Source organism: Colobus angolensis, unplaced genomic scaffold, assembly GCF_000951035.1.
Source record: "Colobus angolensis palliatus isolate OR3802 unplaced genomic scaffold, Cang.pa_1.0 Scaffold237, whole genome shotgun sequence".
Lineage (NCBI taxonomy): Eukaryota > Metazoa > Chordata > Mammalia > Primates > Cercopithecidae > Colobus > Colobus angolensis.
This window is the reverse complement of record NW_012115566.1, coordinates 1370010-1386106: the sequence shown is the minus strand read 5'-3', so window position 1 is coordinate 1386106 and position 16097 is coordinate 1370010. Positions and strand designations below refer to the sequence as shown.

The following is a 16097-nucleotide window of genomic DNA, read 5'->3' as shown; positions in this document are numbered from 1 at the left end:
GTAGGTGGTGTAACGTGGACCACCTCAAATGAAAATGTGTAGGGTTCTTGAGTGGCAGTCTTGATTTCCCGTGATGTTTAAAACATCCGTATTGATTTACAAGAAGATGATCTGTGCTAATATCCTAGATAAATGAAAAGTTCATTTTCTATTTGTATTTTAAACATTTTCTGTTTGTATTTTAAATTTTAAATTGACAAGTAAAATTATAATTTTATAATTATAACACACACATGCATTGTGGAGTGGCTAAATCGAGCTAATTACCATATGCATTACCTCACAGTTATTTTTGTAGTGACAACACTTTAAAATCTCATCATGTTTCAATATATTGTATGGTTTTTACCTATAGTCATCATGTTGTACAATAGATTTCTTGAACTTCTTCTAATTGTAATTTTGTATTCTTTTGCCAACATCTTCCCAATGCTTCCCCTACCCTACCAAAGTTACTTGTTGACATTTTTGTTATTCACTTACTCTCTCTCTAGCCACTCTGAGCAATCACTGCCGTGTGGGCTACAGTCTTGTAGTTCACAAAAATTTAGTGGGAAAAATTAAAGTTCTGAGAGCAGGAAAATCACCTTAACTTGAAAATCATCTCCTTAGACACTTAACCACACTCCCACCTCATCTTTAATGCACCTGAGACTAGCATCAGGAATTAGTTCAAGAGGGTTTATTCTTGGATTTGGGGGAAAGTTTAATATTAATATTAGAAGGCTGAAGCTTTTAATTTATTTATTTATTTGACGGAGTTTCGCTCTTGTTACCCAGGCTGGAGTGCAATGGCGCAATCTCGGCTCCCCGAAACCTCCGCCTCCCGGATTCAAGCGATTCTCCTGCCTCAGACTTCCGAGTACCTGGGACCACAGGAGCGTGCCACCACGCCCCGCCAAATTTTTGTATTTTTAGTAGAGACGGGTTTCACTGTGTTAGGCAGGATGGTCTCGATCTCCTAACCTCGTGGTCCACCCGCCTGGCCTGCCAAAGTGCTGGGATTACTGGCGTGAGCCGCCCCGCCCGGCAAGGTTGAGCATTTTTTAAAAGTCAGCCTGCTCGAGTACTTTGGAAAAAGTAGCATCCTGTGGGATGAAGAACCCAGTAATGAAAAGCAAGACTTTTGTTACACAATGTGTGGAGCCCAAAGTCTATGAACAGCACTGGTCACAGACCCATGAGGCTGGCCCTGGTGACAGGTATAGAAGAGATCATCCCCAACAAAGAAGCCATTTTCTTGTTTCTTTACCTTCTCCTAAAAGATAGAAAAGTAGATGTTCAACAATGCCAGTTGTGAACTGAGGAGGCAGGAGATGCTTATTCACCACAAAGACTTGCTACCTTGTCCTCCCCGTATTGAATCGTGAAGTGAAAGAAGCGAGAGCGCAGAAAAACTCCTTTGTCTTCTACCTGTGCTGAGTTGAGACTCTGGGTATTGTTGAAAGAGTACCACCTTTTGAAAAGGCTGCAGGCCGGGAGCGGTGGGTCACGCCTGTAATCCCATAATCCCAGCACTTTGGGAAGCCGAGGTGGGCGGATCACGAGATCAGGAGATGGAGACCATCCTGGCTAACACAGTGAAACCCCGTCTCTACTAAAAAAATACAAAAAATCAGCCAGGCGCAGTGGTGGGCGCCTGTGGTCCCAGCTACTCGGGAGGCTGAGGCGGGAGAATGGCGTGAACCCGGGAGGCGGAGCTTGCAGTGAGCCAAGCTTGCGCCACTGCACTCCAGCCCGGGCGACAGAGCAAGACTCCGTCGAAAGAAAGAGAGAAAGAGAGAAAGAGAGAAAGAAGAGAAGACCTGAAAGAAGAAGAAGGAGGAGGAGGCGGGGTGGGGGGGGAGGAAGAAGAAGAAGAAATGTAGTGGAAGTCCGAAGAAATGTAGTGGAAGTCCTAAGCATTTATGGAGACATCAGAGAAGGGCACAGACACAGCATCACCTGAACAGGGGGCACAGACACACCCTCTGCACTGAGTTACGACAATCCCCTTATGTTTGTGGGATATTTCTACCTTTTCCCTCCCAGTAGTCTAAATCTGTAGTCCTAATAATAACTTTGATGAATCAACATAAATTGGATTACACAATCCAGTTTATGACAGAAAATAGTTTTTGTGTTTCACTTAAACTAGGAGAAAATATTTTAGAGGGAGACCTGAGTGCATAAGGCAAGAGGTTTGAAGGAAAAATAAAGACTGTTGTATCTGTTGAATAAAATGTCTAGGAGGCCATTGATTTGGACTAGGCTGCTCCACTAAGCCTAACAGACCAAACTAATATGGAGTTGAAATACAGTAGCTGAGCTTTAATTACTTGCTGGAGGCTCTGTAACCAATTAACAAATTGAGCTGTAACCAATGAGGTTGTCTCCACTGTACTTCTGTTTCCCATAAATGCTGTTAGGCCATGTTATTGGTTGGCATTCTCTGAACCTGCTCTGGTTTGCAGGGTTGCCTGATTCTTCAGTCTTTTTCGTTTTGTTTTGCCATGTTTCATTTTGTTGTTCTTTGCTCAAATAAGCCCAGTTAAAATTTAAATTTGTCTAAGGATATTTCTGTGGAACATGAGAAAAGGACTTTGGTCACAGAAAAGATGATTGGTCTGGTTTGTGTTAATTTAGTGCTTGCTCAAATAATTCGCCACTTTTTAAAAGAAACCAAGTGGTCACTAAAGTCAGAGGCCACACTGTAAATGTTTCAATAAAGGAGTTTAGGAAACCTGCATGTCAGGCCAGGAGCTGTGGCTCAGGCCTGTAATCCCAGCACTTTGGGAGGCCTAAACAGGCAGATGACCTGAGGTTGGGAGTTCAAGACCAGCCTGACCAACATGGAGAAACTCCATCTCTACCAAAAATACGAAATTAGCTGGGTGTGGGCTGGATGTGGTGGTGCATGCCTGTAATCCTAGCTACTCAGGAGGTTGAGGCAGAAGAATTGCTTGAACCCGAGAGGCGGAGGTTGCGGTGAGCTGAGATCACACCATTGCACTCCAGTCTGGGCAACAAGAGCAAAACTCCGTCTAAAAAACCAAAGAAAAGAAACCTGCGTCTCTCTTACCCCACAAATTTGGACAACTTTGAGTCACAAAAAAATACCAGTTGTTTTGTGAACTAAATTACACGAGCTCTAGAACACATGCTCCATCCAAAGTAAATGGGAATTGTCTTTTCCATGCAAAAAGTGCCACACCAAGCCATTCCGTGCCACCAGCTTTATGTAACATCAAATTTACATTTTCCACAGAAAACACTCCCTCCACTTTCCCAGAAAGACCATCCGCCCTTAATGTCTGGTGATTCAGCCAAGCACATATTATAGGAGCATGTTCCTGGAATCTACAGCATAAATGAATTGTATTAAAAACTTCTCCCCTCTCTAGTAGAGACGTCAGTTGCTGCTTACAGGTCCTTTTGCAGTGAATGCTGTTGTCATTCCCCTGAGACTCAAGCCTGTCAAATACACCAGACTCTGGCTCTCTTTCTTCTGTTTCTATCAACTCCCATTGTCATTTCCTTCTTCTTCACTGCAGGTTCGATCTCTGGATCTACTCCACCCCAAATGCTGTCGTTATCATCAATGACCTAGGCAGGGTTTTTGTGCTCTATTTTGAATATACATTTGTGTGTGTACATATATTTAAAATTGCTCATATATCGATATATAAAATGGCTTATATACACCTATTATTATACATTATAATAATGTATGTATATAAATAATATAAACTATATGTTGTATGTTTTATATACATATTTACATTATTATGGGAGTGGCATCCCTTTCCCTTGCCATATTCTATTGGTTAGAAGTCACAAGTCCCAATCACTCTCAAAGGGAGAGTATTACACAAATACTTGAACACTAGGAGATAGAAATTATTGGAGATCAACCTAGGGACTCTTTGTCAAAGTAAGCTTGTGCAAAATTAATTGTGTTTTCCAGGCTTTTAAATATACTCCTACTGTAATCTGAATGTTTGTGACTGCCCCCATCAACGAAAATTCATATGTTGAAACCTAATCACTGATGTCATTAGGTTAGGATGTAGGGCCTTTGGAAGGTGACTAGGTGATAAAGGTGGAATCTTCATGAATGGAATTAGTGCTCTTATAAAATAAGCCTGAGAGAGACTTTTTTCTGTAAATGGCCAAGTAGTAAATATTTTAGGATTTGCAAATCAAATGGCCAAATCAAGGATATTATGTAGGTACTTATATAACAAGGGAGAAAAAAAATTCACTCATATTTATTGATGAAATTCAAAATACAATACTAATTGAGTGTAATGATTGATAATGAGAAGAATTAAATAATCATTATAATAATAATAATTATTACAGATGGGGGCTCAAAGTTAGTGTTTCTATCATCAAAGTCATTTGCTAATGCTCATCTGTTAATGACCTGTAGTATAATTTTATTTATTTCACTTTGAAAATATCTTTTCATAAAGATAGGAGATGTCAAATGGCTAATATTAATCTGTGAGTATATGATTTGGGGCATATTCATTGCATGGAAGATATTTATGGATTCTAGTAAGTTCATCTCTTTATGTTTGCTTTTAGCATGTCATTGCATTGCAAATTAGTCACTTCAAAGTGAGACTTAACTTGAAATTCCTCAATTGCATAGTTAAGTAGATTTTGAAATACGGAAATTGCTTTTGCACTTACATTAAGTTTTTAACACACTGTTGGTACTTTAGTTCGAGTTCAGAGAATATATCTGCTGAAAATTTCTGTGGGATTGGAGAATTGCCTCTTTTAACTTTTGACAGCACAGGCAGTGCACAGGGCAGCTTGATATTACTATGATTCTAGCAGTGTTAGCTGTCATCCAAATGACTTTACTGCGGTACAAGTTTTGTATATGAACATTGTTTTGCCTTGTAATTTGGAGCTGAATTTATTAAAAAGCATTATCCAGTCTGAAACAAAAGCTAACTTCCAAAGCCATTCAGTGTCTGATCATAGTAATCGAGGGCAGTTCTTCCCCTTCAAAAAAAAATTTCCATCTCAGCCCTGAGTTAAAAACAGAAACAAAAACAAACAAACAAACAAAAAACACAGACACACAACTTTGCAGCGTTAAGTCATTAAACTGCTGTGTGATCCCTCTTGTCAGGACCTTCAGTTTCTAATTTCTGATGGCTGGTCTACCAGAGCAAATTAAGTCCACTGTTGACATTACTGTTCAATAACTCCTGATACCATCAAATATTTTCTACAAATTATCTGTTGATGAATAACACAATAAATAACAATAGCCTTACATTTATCACAAGTTTTTTAAACTTGTTCAACCAAGCCTCTTTCTGTCCTTCTCATAATTTTATCATCACTAGCTGTAACATATCTTAGCAGATTTAGCTTCAGGTTGCAATGAATTATTGTTTTTTCAACCTCTTAGAAAATACTGTACTTCTAGGCCGTGCGTGGTGGGTCGTGCCTGTAACCCCACTACTTTGGGAGACTGAGGCGGGTGGATCACCTGAGGTCAGGAGTTCGAGACCAGCCTGGCCAACATACTGAAACTCCTGTCTCTACTAAATACACAAAAATTAGCTGGGTGTGGTGGTGCATGCCTGTAATCCCAGCTACTTGGGAGGCTGAGGCAGAAGAATTGCTTGAACCCGGGAGACGGAGGTTGCAGGGAGCCGGAATTGTGCCACTGTTCTCCAGCCTGGGCGACACAGTGAGACTCCGTCTCAAAAAAAAAAAAAAAAAAAGAGACTGTTGACAGAGATTCGAATCTTCATTCCTTACACTAATAGTTTGAATGCTTATCGTCTGAGCTACATGAATCTATCGATCTACCTGGGACACACATATATATTCCACTAATTCATTTGGTAGCTGTAGTTCTAATCTGTGAATCTCCTTTGAATTCTCCTCTTTGCAGAGAAAGTTCCATTTTAAAGGGACAATATAATCGCTAAAGCTCCAGAACGCTCTGTTTTCCTCCCTCCTGTCTTCCTTGTCTCCCATCTCTTTATGATTCTATGTCAAGAGCTGTAATGTTTCCTAGAAAAAGTCGCTGAGGTTATTAGCTCCTTCACTCATTTTCCTTGCTTTTCAAACTTGTGTAAATCATAGGAACTGCTTGAGCTCACTTCCAGGGGTTGACTTTTAAAGTGAAAGAACTTGTGACACTTCCCTTCTTTCACAGATGCACAATCTAAACATTAAGTCAAATGCCTTAGAAAGCCCTAAAATGGGCTGGGCGCGGTGGTTCACCCCTGTAATCCCAGCACTTTGGGAGGCCGAGGCGCGCGGATCACGAGGTCGGGAGATCGAGACCAGCCTGGCTAACACGGTGAAACCCCATCTCTACTAAAAATGCAAAAAATTAGCCAGGCGTGGCGGCAGGCGCCTGTGGTCCCAGCTACTTGGGAGGCTGAGCCAGGAGAATGGCGTGAACCCGGGAGGCGGAGCTTGCAGTGAGCCGAGATCGCGCCACTTCACTTCAGCCTGGGCGATTGAGCAAGACTCCGTCTCAAAAAAAAAAAAAAAAAAAAAAAAGAAAGCCTAAAATGAGCCTGAAATAAAAATATTTCTCATATTCTCATAGTCCGTTCTCTTTTGATGTTGCTTCAATTTTTCCCTCGGCTTGAGTTCCCATAAGGCAATGAGACTCCAAGCCTCATTATAACAGTAAGGTTATAAAGAGCAAGAGAAAAAGACTGGCAAATCAGTGCTTCCCTCAGAGCTGTTATTCTCTGTCTTGAACGTCTGTGGGTGGGATCAAAGGCCAAATAAAAATCCAATAAATGAACAACTTTTTGTTTTTAATTAAAAGGAAAATCTAAATTCTACTGCAAATACCAAGGTATACTCTGATAGAAGGAAACCAAGGACAGTATCTATGGGCTCCGTGGCTTAGTTGGTTAAAGCGCCTGTCTAGTAAACAGGAGATCCTGGGTTCGAATCCCAGTGGGGCCTCGGTTGGTCAAGGTGAGAGTGTCTTCATGCCAACTCTCTTTAAACTTGATGTTTTTCTGTCGTTCCTGTCTACCATCAGGGATCCTCTGCCCCTGATCTTGAACATAACAGGTGGCATCCAAAGGCTTTGGAAACAAACTGACTGTACATCCTCCCAACATATGTCTACATAAAAATAACAAAGAGCAGTACAGTGATTATAGTATACTGCCTATTTTTTTGTTTGCCTTTTTTTTTTTTTTTTAATACAAGCCATATCTTCCATTGGGATTTTCTGTGCAATGTCATTTCAAGTATTCCAATTTTATATAAAGAGTTAAGAACAACGAATTGAAGTTTAGAGAGGGAATGTATACTGTAGGTGTGGATTTTAATATGGTACTGGCCATGCTCTTGGGATTATAATTCAGCTATAGGCGTGTGAAGAGTTAGAATGTCTTCAATTCTCCAAATTTGTAAAATGTCAACTATGAATTAATAATCTGTAATTATGAATGTCAATTATAGATACTACAATTATATGTACGTGAATGTCGATTTAATATTGATGAAGGTCAGCTACATAATTTACAGGTCCAGTGTAAAATGAAAATACAGGGTCCCTTATTCAAAAAGCGGGGGCAACTGCCATAAAAATGCTAAAATACAAAGCTTTTCCCTTTCAGTCGCTCTTTTTTCCGCCTGTCATGGTATTTTTCATTTTCTGTCTAATGTCACTCTAATTAAGAAAAAATAAAATAAAATTGTAAGTATCAAAATGAATTTTACAGTTCATCTTTATTTCACACATCAAAATTCGTGGGGCATCGCGATTGCTTTATTATGTATGGAGAAGCAAAAGAAGGCAGACACGTAATTCCTTTGCTTACGTGCCATGTTCTTTTGCTCCCCTGAATATCAATTACTATACATATATTAAGAGATGCAGTTCATAAGAAATTTTAAGGCTGCAAAGGTAGATCGCTGGTAGAGTATCTGAAAAGGCAAAGTTGCCAAAACCCTGAATTGAACCATTCTCCTTTAGATCTTCAGTCTAATGCCCTCCCAACCAAGCTATCTCAGCTTACTGCAGACTGAAAACTTTATTCAATTTCTCTTTCAATACTTCGATTGTTTCCAACTTTTTAGCTTTCAGGTTTCTTAAGTGCTTTTATTATACAATGTATTTACCCACTAAGAAAGACTTGGAACTTACTGACTCCTACATATGATGGCTGAATCCAATTCCCTGGCAGTGTGGAATGGATAGGTGGAGGAGGGACACAGAAGATAAGTGACAGGAATTAAAAAACAAACAAACAAACAAAAAACTTTCTGCTCTTACACATCCTGTTGGTTGAGCCAGACACAGCAAAGAAAATTTAAAAATAAAAGTAAAAATAAAATGTGATGGTGTTCTTTGTTTTTCTTTTCTTTTTGTCTTTGATAATCTTTAAAGATGCAGAGAATCGGAACCCAAGGTTAATTTCTGTTAATGTGGGGTCAGGCTTCTGTCTCCTAGTGATGATTTTGAATGAGCTATTAATCCTTTGTTTTATCCTCTTCCATCTAGTCTTTGCCATAGTCTTTTGCCCTGGGCAGTGCAGAAGTTTGTGGCGTACAAATGGAGTAGCACTAAAGGGAGTCCTTTGGATCATGAGTAAAGTGTATGAGAAAAGAAGGGGTGGTTGTTGGTGAGTAGCTGAAGAACAGCGACATTTTCAGGAAATGAAACCAAGACAGCACACATGTTAAGTATGCTTTCTACCACTGAGCAACACTCTCGTGATAGCCAAGCTCTCTTGCACATACATCTTGATATATCAGTGTCAGTATTTCTAATTTTCTTTCTTTTTTTTTTTTTTTTGAGACGGAGTCTCGTCGCTCTGTCGCCCAGGCTGGAGTGCAGTGGCCAGATCTCAACTCACTGCAAGCTCCGCCTCCTGGGTTCACGCTATTCTCCTGCCTCAGCCTCCCGAGTAGCTGGGACTACAGGCGCCCGCCACCTCGCCCGGCTAGGTTTTTGTATTTTTAGTAGAGACGGGGTTTCACCGGGTTAGCCAGGATGGTCTCGATCTCCTGACCTAGTGATCCGCCCGTCTCGGCCTCCCAAAGTGCTGGGATTACAGGCTTGAGCCACCGCGCCCGGCCAGTATTTCTAATTTTCAAAACATAATGGTTGGCGGGAGAAAATCCACTGAGATAAATCCCACTATTTCTGAAATCACTAAACTGGATCTCCTTTCATCGCTATACCACGAGAAAGGTTACTAAACTGCAGACTAAATGACAATGCATCTGCTTCTAGGACATTCCCAGTCCAACCTGAAAAGGGTAGACAATTGCTGAAATATGTTTGTATGAATATTATTTTACTTGTACATAATTAACCTAGGGTGAATAAGTTTCTTTCTTTTGAACTGATAGAGCTTTGTTTTCCTTTGTTTTTCACATTGTGGAATTTGTCACAAACCATTGTCACAATTGTTTTGACCTAATTAAAGTGTGGAGCATATTACTGCTAATTATTTTCAGTATTCCTCTTTTTATTAAGAGCTAGAACAAGTCTTTATTGTGGATCAGAAGCTGACTGGGAAACTCGGAGCTAGTTTTAATGTAAGAAACATCATAAAATTTTTATTATTCAAAATTTAGGACTTAAATTTAGAAAAGACAATATCAAAAAGAACTGCCAAAATACAACTGTATTACATCAGGATACTAGATGTGTAATGTAAAAAAAAATTTTTTTTTTGCTGTAAAAATTATTAGTTGAATAGGAATGGTGAGAAGGGAAAATTTTATTGGGATTATAATAATAGTACACTAACTAAAGTCTTAGAAGTTTAGTTCCCTTTTGTCTTCAGAAAATTCTTTTCTTATTTTTATGTAAAATTTTAATAGTCCCTAGAGCCACATTAGTAACGGAATTCCACTGAATATAAAAGTCTATATAGCCTAATGTATTAAGCTTTTTCTGGAGATAGAAAAAGTTCAGGGAATATGGCTCCTTGAAAAATATTTCACATTCATACAACTGAAGACTTTTAAAATTTTTTCTGGTGTAAATTAGAAAACTCAGGAGTTCTTCTAGATTCACCTTTCTCTACTGCACACCCATATTACATTTGTCTACATGAGACTGATATCTGTACCATGTGTCTCAATGACACGCCCCAACATAAAAAATGAATTTACACAAAGAAATGTGCATCTACACAAATAAATGAAGAGCACTGGGAATTATAAGGATGTAGTAAATACAAGAATTTTTTTGCTATTATTTAAATCTGTTTAAAGATAATTGTTTAGAATACAAATAGTAACAATATGTTGTGGAGTTATAACATATGGAGAGGTTATGTTGTTAACATTAGCGCAAACTCCGGTAGAGAAGAAATGAACATATAGTGGTGTGAAGTCCTTATCTACCTTATCTATACATGAAGTAATATAATACCACTTGAAGTTATAGTGTAATTTTTTAAATGCATACTATAAAGCCTAAAGCATCTACTAAAAGTGAATCGTAGGCCTAAGTGTAAAACATAAAATTATACAACTTCTAGAAGAAAACATCTTTGTGACCCTAGGTTAGGCAAAGATTTTGTAGATATGACAACAAAAGCGTAAAACGTAGTAATTTGAACTCATCTAAAATTTAAAAGGTCTTGCTCATCTTTTGGGCGTATAGCTCAGTGGTAGAGCACATGCTTTGCGTGTATGAGGTCCCGGGTTCAATGCTCAGCAGTTCCATGGTTTTGTTTATTCGATTTCCCCAAGTACTTTTATACCACACATACTTTCAGTAACGCAATGCGGAAGCCTGTCTCCTACTTTATGCCTTCAGTTCCCTTTTTTCCCCACGGGCTCACACAGAAATTAAGCGTGATTTCTGTGATAGCAGAAAGAAGAAACAAAAGAAAAAAAAAATGCCTATTCAACATCACGAATGCAATAGCACTAACCAGCTTTTCACCTATTCTTTCTTTCTACAATGTTACTTAGGAGAACGAAGAGAAACGAAGAAGAAAAAGAAGAATGTCATGGACAATTTTTTTTTTTTTTTTTGGCCATAATAGCTAATCCTGAAGACACTAGCAGTGGGAATTATTTGGGTGTTATCCTAAAGACACCAGCAGTGGGGTAAATTAGGATGGTTTTCCAGTCATCCCAGGAAAAACACTTCGGATAACAAATCGAATGCCTAGGACACAGACTATTTATAAACCTTTATCACATAGCTGGAACAGAACACATGAATTTGAATAAGGGCTCTTGTATCTCGTGAAGGAGCTTGAAAAAAGAAACAAAAGTAAGGAAAGTCCCACCACCAACGTGCTTTAATTTTGAAGACAAAATCATGTTCGTTCACTGTGATGCAGAACATTTGGCTTTCAGATAAATTCAAGTGATGGAGAGGATTTTTTCCCTCTCCTCCTTCTTCCTTCTGTGCGGTCTTCCAATCCAGAGCTTCTGCATCCACTAACAGGTGTCCCAGGTTCCTAGAACTGTGCCTGTCTGTGATACACACCACTCTTTTTTTTTTTTTTTTTCGGACTCATTATGGAATTGATAAAAAGCATCCCAGGGACAGAACAGCTAATAACTATGCTCTTCCCCTGCCGGCCAGTCCAATTCTATTAACTCTGCGCTATCCAGGACTTCCTTGCATTTTTTCATTCATTGATGGCGCTCTGAACATTCCCAGGACTCTCCGGCTTTATTCTTTCAAACGTCTATATGTATAGCAGACTTTCCTGTTGTGATAGCTTTGCTCAGTCTCCCATCCTTGCTTCGCTGTTCTGCTTTTGTTGTTGCCCTGTTTATTTCTCTAGTCTGGAAAATCGTCAATTGATTAAAGTTAATAAAATTTTGCAGGTTTTTTAAAAAAAAAAAATCCTTTGTGAACATAGTTCTTAGGGGAGGGTTAGAGATGGAGGTGTGGAACCAAAATTGAGGACAATCTCAGAGCTCGTGATGCATTAACGAGGATTGATAGTCAACTGGAAAATGGATGTTGTCACAGCTTCCAACAAATACAGTGTGAATTCAACTCGCCGAAGGCTGCCTCTGGACTGAGCAGCACTTCATTTGAGTCAGTATTGAGGGAGAAAGTAGAAGTGTGGCAAACACAGCTCAGTTGGAAGAGCTCTGGATTAAAGGTCTAGACTAAAATCAGGGATCCTTCTCCATGACCGAACAGTCCTCAATGTTGGAAGTCTGTGCTTTTTGCTGATGGAGGAAAGTAGCTTTCATGCAGTTTGCTTGTGAATGGAGCTTGGAGCAGGCTAACAGGAATGGGAAAGTCCAAGGATAAGAAACTGTGTCATTTAGACTATAATCTTAGTGTCTTAGTATACTATTATAAATGTATTAGGATACTGTTAGCTGCCAAACAGTATCCAGTTCAGTGATTTCACGAAATTAGTGGAATTTAATCAAGCGATCCTTCTCCAACCAACAGAAAATGAAACCAACAAACTGAAAACAAAGTGATATTTTATATACTAGCCAATAGGAGTTGATCGTGGGCAGGGGGTGTAGCTCAGTGGTAGAGCGCGTGCTTCGCATGTACGAGGTCCCGGGTTCGACCCCCGGCTCCTCCAGGTGTCCATTTTCTTCGTTTTCCTTTCTCATTCTTTGCATGCGTTTGTCACGCTTGCCCTACCGTTCTCCTTTCTCATTCTTTGCATGCGTTTGTCACGCTTGCCCTACTTCTATAAAAAGAGGAGAGTATCAAATGTGTTGCTTTTAATACTATGCTGTTTATTTGGGCAGTCATCTGTGGCTTTTTATAAAACTTAACGTGAGAAGAATATATTGCTAACGTGAGTGAAACAAGTAGACGTTGAAACGGGGCACAAATTACTCCACAAGGAGTTCTTGTGGGTCATGGTATTATCATTTCTAACTATATGTAGATATCGACTTGTAGCCCAGCATAAAAAAAAAAAATCATAAATAGATAACTTTTCCATCAGGTCTCCTTGGCAGGAAGCACGAACCCTGCAGTCACACTACGGAGCCATGCATTAGGCGGTATGGCTAAAGAGCGAGACTCAAAAAGAAAGTAAATAAGAAAAAATTTTGTGAAATAAGAAAAAAATCAGAGAAAATTTTCCTTGCATCTCTGTTTTATGAGCATTAGGTCGTCCAAGGCTGAGGAGCAGAAAATCTTCCCACTGGTTGCCTTACGCGTCTCTCCTCGGGGCTCCTCCAACAGCCGCCTCTGCCGCTGACAGTTGAATTGTGAGCAACAGAGGAGCTGGGCGTTCAGTCCTAAGTTTTTCTGAGTCAGTTAGTAGGTAAATGTTGTCCAAATGTAAGGTGGCACTCAGCACTTTGCCTCGCGAACGCTTAAAACATAATTTGGATGACTGAAGACAGCCAGCTCTCGTTCGCTGAAACAGCTTACAGCCTGCAGCAAGTGATCTACCAAAAGGTTTTAAAGGTTAGGTCTTGGCTGGGCGCGGTGGCTCACGCCTATAATCCCAGCACTTTGGGTAGGCTTAGGTGGGTGGATCACCTCAGGTCAGGAGTTCGAGACCAGCCTGGCCAACATGGTGTAAACCTCTTCTCTACTAAAAATTTAAAAACTAGCCGGGTGTCGTGGCCGGCGCCTGTAATCCCAGCTACTGGGGAGGGTGAGGCAGAAGAAACGCTTGAACCCAGGAGGCGGAGGTTGCGGTGAGCCGAGATCGTGCCCCTCCAGCCTGGGAGACAGAGAGAGGCTCCATCTCAAAAAGAAGAAAAAAAAGTTAGGTCTTGGGTTTTGGCAGCAGTTATTTTTATTGCATATTAAATCGACTTTCACAGGAAATGTACACAAAATATGTAATAGAAAATACCAAATAACTATGTAATAGAAGACACCAAATAATCCCCCCTCCCCCATTCCCCAAACCAAAACATCTAGCTGAAGTAAAAATCTCAGAAGCATTGCCAAATAACGTAGGTAAATCATTTGCTTTCTACATTTCCTCAATGAACTTCAGGGCTTTTGTTCTTGAGTCTTAAATGAATTAATCATACTTCACGTATCACTGCACCAAAGGCTCCAAAGGCAGGTGTGGCCAAAGGGGTGTGGATGAGGAACAGGACTAGATAAAGTTGCCTGAATTTCTAGAAAGAAACACATGTTAAAAAGTCAGTAAAAATTATGGTATATCATTGTTCTGCACTGTCTTTTCTGTACAAATTGTGTGTGGGTGAATGTATCAAAATCGATACCAGTTTTCTTTGTCAAAGCCTTTGCATGCTACCTTTTGTATTAGAAAAGGAAGTTTTAAATGCGAAGTTGAAATTCCAAATATAGCATCAAATTTCCTTTGTTTGAAATAAACTAAGAGCATGCTCCTCCCAGTTCCTTAAGGAGCGGGAGAGGGAGCAAGGATGAATCACAAGCTCAGTTTTCTCTGACACCCAAACCCAGCTCAGAGGTTTTAACAGCTAAGTCACAGAGTCCCCTGGCAGGCCTATCCCCATCAGGCATGTTACGGTCATGCTGCTGTCTGAATTATTTCTGGGCAAAGACAAAATGATAGGCCTTCTTTCTCTTGACTCCTGATCTTTGCCTCCTGATTGGCCCACAGGGTCGCCAAATCAGTGAAAAACAGCTTGGACCACCTTCCATTTTGCCAAACATAGATTCTCAGGGCATCTTTTACCTCTTGCTGTTTATAACGCTACAGTATTTAGTGTGGAGCCCTCAATACACCTCTCAGGCAGCTATCAAAAGCCATGAAAGACGAAACATCCCCATGAAGCAGTAGAACTCTGGCCATTGTAATCCATGAGGGAATCCATATTTTGGACACCCCTTTCCAGGAAAAGGGAATAGCTAAGCCCTAGGATCTCAAAGCTTCACACACAAACAAGCCTGGCCAAAGTTAACTCACTTGGCTTCAGGTTGGAGCTCCAGTGTGTTTCTCTTTCTCCAGGTAGTCTCCACCCTATCACAGATTTTCCACACCGTTGCACCAGGGCCCCTGAATTTTCACTGCTTCTGACTGTCCGCCCAATTAGAAATGCTAGGAGGAGGTACAAAAAGCAGAACTCAGAAAGTTGTCTGGGTAAATCTACATGCAGATGGAAGAAGAAAACAAGTCCCAAATGAAAACCTATGTGTGCTTTTCCGCGTTACCACAGAAGAGTCCGTACGGCATTGTTCTGGATTCCCGCTGTAACTTAAAGGGAAACTTTCACGATGTCCGGAGCGGTTGATGTCCTGCAAATGGAGGAGGAAGATGTCCTTAAGTTCCTTGCAGCAAGAACCCACTTTGGTGGCACCGATCTTTACTTCCAAATGGAACAGTACATCTATAAAAGGAAAAGTGATGGCATTGCTCTTGCCATTGCTGCCATTGAAAACCCTGCTGATGTCAGTGTTATGTCCTCCAGGAATACTGGCCAGAGGGCCGTGCTGAAGTCTGCTGCTGCCACTGGAACCACTCCAATTGTTGGCTGCTTCACTCCTGGAACCTTCACTAACCGGATCCAGGCAGCCTTCCGGGAGCCATGGCTTCCTGTGGTTACCCACCCCAGGGTTGACCACCAGTCTTTCACTGAGGCATCTTATGTTAACCTACCTACCACTGCTCTGTGTAACACAGATTCTCCTCTGTGCTATGTGTACATTGCCATTCCACGCAACAACAAAGGAGCTCACTCAGTGGGCTTGATGTGGTGGATGCTGGCCCCGAAAGTTCAGCACATAAGTGGCAGCATTTCCCGTGAACACCCGTGGCAAGTTATGCCTGATCCCTGCTTCTACAGAGATCTTGAAGAGATTGAAAAAGAAGAGCAGGCTGCTGCTGAAAAGGCTGTGACCATTGAAAACCCTGCTGATGTCAGTGTTATATCCTCCAGGAATACTGGCCAGAGGGCCGAATTTCAGGGTGAATGGACTGCTCCAGCTTATGAGTTCACTGCTACTCAGCCTGAGGTTGCAGACAGGTCTGAAGGCATGCAGGTGCCCTCTGTGCCTATCCAGCAGTTACCTACTGAAGACTGGAGCACTCAGCCTGCTGCAGAAGACTGATCTGCAGCTCACACTGCTCAGGCCACCGAATGGGTAGAAGCAACCACTGAATGGTCTTAAGCTATTCTTGCACAGGCTCTTGGACAACATGGAAATAAGGTTGATGGCAAATAAACATCAATTTCAA

At 40.7% G+C, this 16097-nt stretch overlaps 1 protein-coding gene and 2 non-coding genes across 3 annotated transcripts; all 3 read left to right on the top strand.

The window, feature by feature from the left end:
* Nucleotides 1–6874: 6874 nt before the first annotated feature.
* On the top strand, nt 6875–6948 carry TRNAT-AGU. The gene has a single exon. It is a non-coding gene; the product is annotated as a tRNA-Thr (tRNA).
* A 5516-nt stretch (nt 6949–12464) lies between these two features.
* TRNAA-CGC lies at nt 12465–12536 on the top strand. Its single transcript has one exon. It is a non-coding gene; the product is annotated as a tRNA-Ala (tRNA).
* A 2553-nt stretch (nt 12537–15089) lies between these two features.
* LOC105513923 (40S ribosomal protein SA-like) lies at nt 15090–15970 on the top strand. The gene has a single exon (XM_011944961.1). The coding sequence runs from the start codon at nt 15137–15139 to the stop codon at nt 15968–15970; it is 834 nt and encodes a 277-aa protein (XP_011800351.1). The 5' UTR covers nt 15090–15136.
* Nucleotides 15971–16097: the final 127 nt, after the last annotated feature.

What these genes read in the sequence shown, in the direction of transcription:
- LOC105513923 (XM_011944961.1), top strand. Translation starts at nt 15,137, where the DNA reads ATGTCCGGAGCGGTTGATGTCCTGCAAATGGAGGAGGAAGATGTCCTT.